Raw genomic sequence first — 5111 nt, forward strand, 5'->3', positions numbered from 1 at the left:
GAATATAAATTTATAAATTAAAAAATTTGTGTAAATGTCCCTTTAAAAATAGGGGCGTGTTTGGTTTGGTTTTGGGAGATAAATTTTCAAAAAAAATTTGAAGGAAAGAATTTAGAAATTTTTTTAGTTTATTTAGTTGTATATTTTGAAAATAGTTTTGGAGTATAGGAGTTTAGAATGATTTGAAAAAATGAATGAGAATGAGAGAGGGGAAAGAAAAAATAATTGATTGATGTGTAGGAGAGAGAAAGTGATTTTGAATTTTTTAAAAAGAAAAAATTTCAATCAAACAAAATTTTAATTTTTTTTTTCAAAAATTATGTTTTAAGACGGCATAAAATTATGTTATTTTTTCCGTTTTGATCCTATTAGCAAAAACAGCTAAGCTACCCAAGACACAACAGAGGAGAGGAGATGAGATGAGGCTCCTCCTCTGTAACTGCTCTGCTTCACTCCCACCACCACCATCCTCACTCTCTCCCCCCAAACCTCCTCCAATTCTCCTCTTCACCACCACAACCACCACCACCACCACCACCACCACCACCAACTCTCTCAATTGGCCTCACAAAACCCTAATTGGTGCCCTAACTGGTGCTCTCTCCTTCTCACTTCTCTTCTCTTCCCCTTCTTCTGTCGCATTGGATTCATCACTCCTCACTCAATCCCAACCTCCTCCTTCTTCAGCTGACTACTGTCGCCAAGAAGACCAGACCGAAGACCGCTACGAGACTGCTCCTGGATTGCTCACCAACGAACGGATTGTCGATGAAGCTTGGGAGATCGTCAATGATAGCTTTATTGACACCGGTCGACATCGATGGTCCCCTGATACTTGGCTTGTAACTCTCTCTCTCTCTCTCTCTCTCTATATATATATATATATATATATATATTTATCTCAACATTTTTATGAACACACGAAATGAAAATTTTGGAACAACAATTTTTTTAGATTCCCAGAAAATTACCCAGGAAAAGGAATCAAGACTAGTTCGTTGGCCCTGTTCGAGAGAGCTTCAATTTTTAAGCTAAAAACTGGTAATAAGAAAGCAAGCAGAAGCTAAAAGTACCATTTTTGCAGATTTCAAATAATCAATTTTTAAAAAAAAATTATTTAAGGTATTTCTGTCTAATAATATGTAAGCAAATTGTATCAAGCAGCCTGACACATATACTATCAAATTAAAATAAGATATAATCACCTGTAACAAAGGCCGCCCAAATTTCTATTAATTTGTTCGGGATAAATTTCACGGTACATAGCATTTTTGATTTTGAGAACATCAATCATTTCAATTTTTGTGCCAAAATAGTTTTAAAAAAAAAAACTTGTTGGCATTTCTTAAAATGTGGATTGTCTTCCAGAAAATAGTTTTGGAAATAGTTTGGCAAATGAGTTTTCTGTGTTTTCCCTAAAAGGAAAATGAAAAATAACGAAACATGACTCATTTTCATTATCTTGTCATTTGATGATCTTTTTATTTTTATTTATATTTACATGTACATGCACTTATATCTGCACCCTTATTACAAGGAAACATCCATCGTGCAGCACTGTCACTTCTTTTTTCGTTTGTTTTAAAAAGCTCATCATGAATTAATCAAAGCTGTAGTCTTTATTGGGAATAAAATATGCGAGTGATGGCAATGGATCGGGTTTTTCGGGTTTTTCACGATTGTTACTTTTAAACTCAACTATTTTAATGATACAATTTCATATTTTATTATAAACTTGATAGTTTTAACCTACCTACCACTATACTTCACCCTACCCAATCAATGTGCTCTCAAACCATTTATATTAAAATCGGGTTGAAACAAATACAACTGGGTTGGGAAATTTTGCCATCCCTAGTGATAGGGCTTACTTATATTAGAAAAAAAGGTGACAGGGTTTCAAAAACTGACTTCCACCAAATGGGGTTCTGCCTTATTATAAAAGTATAGACGTATAGATATTCTTAATATTCTTAACAATTAAGTTATAAATATTTTCATAGCTTATAAACTCTAAACTTATATATAGTTATATAAGATAGTAATAGATATAGTTATAATTGTAGTTATATTTTTTGGTACATAGGACGCTGTAGCCTAGGAATAATTGCCTGTGACAAGACTTGAACCCAGTAAGCTCCTCCCAGTGAAATGCAGGTGTTTTGGCCAATTGGGCTAGTCCAGTTGGTTATAATTCTAGTTATATTGTATATGCATATCTCTTCCTCTTTTTACATATATGTCCAACTATGCGTCTATATATGAATAGAAACACACATATTTCTAGTTATATATGGCCATATATATCTTGTTATATTGCTAATATATGCACATTATATATGAGTTACGAGTTTAAGAGAAAAAACTGAATAATCTATAATATTAGGTAGTGTTTGATAAAGCTGAAAATTGAAAACTGAAAATTAAGTATTGAAATGAAAATTGAATGCTGAATTTTTTAAGTTGAAAAGCTGTTTGATAAAAATTTAAGTGCTGAACTAAAAATAAGTTGGTTAATATGTACAGGATTAAATTTGAAAATTATTATTTTTAAATTGTATATTTTAATTTTTATATTGTGATGATGGTGGTACTTATGACAACAATGATAATTGTGATGAAGGTGGTGGTAGTTATGGTAGCATGATGGTGGTGATAGTGGTAGTGGTGGTAGTGGCATAGTGATGGTGGTGGTAGCAACAGTAGCTATAGTAAAATGATGGTGGTACTTATGGCAACAATAATAATTGTGATGAAGGTGGTGGTGGTAGTTATTGTAGCATGATGGTGGTGATAGTGGTAGTGGTGGTAGTGGCATAGTGATGGTGGTAGTGGTGGTGGTGGTGGTGAGGTTGTAATTGTGTATATTTTTGAATATTTTGTAATAGTGTATGTTGATGTTATGTTTAGTATTTATAAATTCAGTTAGAATTAAGTAAGTTTCATATGACTTAATTGTTTTTAAAATTTTAACTTGCATTTTAAGAGACACTTAAATTTTTAAGTGATATTAATTATGGCCATCAAACGGACTTAATTGATGATCACTTAATACATTCAGTTTTAAGTGCTGAATCTGGTTATCAAATCCCCCCTTAAATTAAAGATTAATGGTTTCTATGACAAATAATATATTGCTTTGGGTTGTCATTTTGTATATGCACTATGCCACCTTTGTTATTAGCTCTGATTTTTTGAATCAGCTGTCTGTCAATTTGCATTATCTGGCACACTTTGGTTACCCACTATTGGACATTATATGACATACCTAGCCTTTGTGGTTCCAGCGAAAGAAAGAAGATATTTTAGCCACTTCCATTCAGACAAGATCAAAAGCTCATGATATTATCCGGCGGATGTTGGCCAGCTTGGGTGACCCTTATACACGATTTCTTTCTCCCTCTGAGGTAATTAATCCTCAATTTTTTCTTTTCTGCTTTTGTACACTCGTGTTGCTTTTTTTGTAATGCCTAGGCAATTTGTTTGTAAATGCTTTTTCTGCTGTTGTTTTGAAGTTCCACTTGTATAGCTCCACATTGAACTTCTTTGTTTACCCACTCCCATTGTTTCTGCATCAGCCTTTATTAGGTTTATTTGAATTACTTATTTCAGATTAATTTTATCTATATTTCTTGCCTTTTTTATTTTTTATATTTTATAAATAGTTTTATTATTATTCACCTTTTATTACAGGCAGTGTTTGACATTACTCGTGTGTTGGTGTTTGATCTTTCTAGAACTTTTCTTGTGCACCTAACTTTGATCCCTCGTATAAATACGTGGTTTTTACTTCTGAGCTTTTCAGTGTTCTTATTCAATGGCATATGTAACTGTCGTCATTTTTGAAAGTTCTCCAAGATGGCGAGATATGACATGACTGGGATTGGAATAAACCTTAGGGAAGTTCCAGATGAGAATGGAGCTGTGAAACTGAAGGTATTAGGGCTCATTTTGGATGGACCTGCCCATACTGCTGGTGTGAGACAGGTTTGAAGTCAAAACTTTTGGTGAAAATGCTAATATTCGTTTGGTTTATCCGTTTCTTTGTACTACCAACTGAATATTTGCTATTGAAGCTTGCAATTGATGTAATACTACAAGTCACTCTGTTATTTGTATGACTCTTAATATGGATGCAGTTTATTTTGGAATGAGTAATATTTACATTGTTACCTACCAAGTTTTCAGTTAACTAGTGATTTAGCTACATGTACTAAGGCCTCGTTTGGGAACAGGCTATTTTAGTAATTTTTTGACTTTTTGGCTAAAATATAAGATAAAAAAAACTAGTATGTTTGGGGTGACTTTTTGGCTTTTTACGAAAATATGTGCAAAAAGTAGAGAGAAAAAGGAATCTTTGACTTTTTTGTATAGATTATAGGCTTTTTTGCTTTTTTAATAACTTTTTGGCTTTTAGGCTAAAACAACTACTTGCCAAACGAGTCCTAAATCTAGTATTTTACACTCTACAATCATTGGCATAGTATGTGAATGCAGTTAATTCTTACTTTATTTATCTATTTAGCTTCTATGTATTCTTTTTCAGATAGTTCACATTGTGGCACCAAGTATATTATTTGGCGATATTCTTGTGTTAAAGTTGTTTGCAACTGTAATTTTATTGATCTCCTAAAATTGAAGTGTAGTGGCCAGGGTCACATGATTCTATAATCCACATAAAACTGAATTCCTAAGGTCATGTCCACATGTCCAGACATACACACCTACACACCCATGGGGCAAGAACCACAACCAAAAACACAGACAATAATGCTCAATCCATAGTATTTGAGCCATAGAACTTCAGAGAATATATATATATATATATATATCTGTCCCAAACCCCATCCAACGGGGACTAAACTGAGCACTTTTTTTTTAATATTTTTTTCTCCCGATGTTAAACTTCGTATGATGCAAAATGTGTGTTTCTAAGACAGTTGTACTCATTAATATGCACTTCCGCCACATAAGCTCCTATTATTTTTTCCCAAAAAAATAGTAACTATTAGAGGTCGTGACCTGGCATGGTGACAAGTGCTATCTGCTCCCAGCCTTGCACATGGGTTTGAGTCTGAAAGCTGTGAAGAAACTGCTTTATGTTTTCAATA

General features: G+C 33.2%; 1 protein-coding gene across 3 annotated transcripts in view; it reads left to right on the top strand.

Annotated features, from left to right (window-relative positions):
* Nucleotides 1-319: 319 nt before the first annotated feature.
* LOC114299820 (Peptidase S41 family protein) overlaps nt 320-5111 on the top strand; it is a 23834-nt gene continuing 19042 nt past the window's right edge. The window contains exons 1-3 of one of the 3 annotated variants that reach the window (XM_082886450.1): nt 320-842; nt 3288-3407; nt 3850-3987. In XM_082886450.1, coding sequence (XP_082742576.1) covers nt 420-842; nt 3288-3407; nt 3850-3987 — 681 coding nt within the window. In that variant the 5' untranslated portion in view covers nt 320-419. The remainder of the gene's footprint in view (nt 843-3287; nt 3408-3849; nt 3988-5111) is intronic. The other 2 variants (XM_082886451.1, XM_082886452.1) reach the window with 2 other exon arrangements.

Source organism: Camellia sinensis, chromosome 9, assembly GCF_055761805.1.
Source record: "Camellia sinensis isolate YWXY chromosome 9, ASM5576180v1, whole genome shotgun sequence".
Taxonomy (NCBI): Eukaryota; Viridiplantae; Streptophyta; class Magnoliopsida; order Ericales; family Theaceae; genus Camellia; species Camellia sinensis.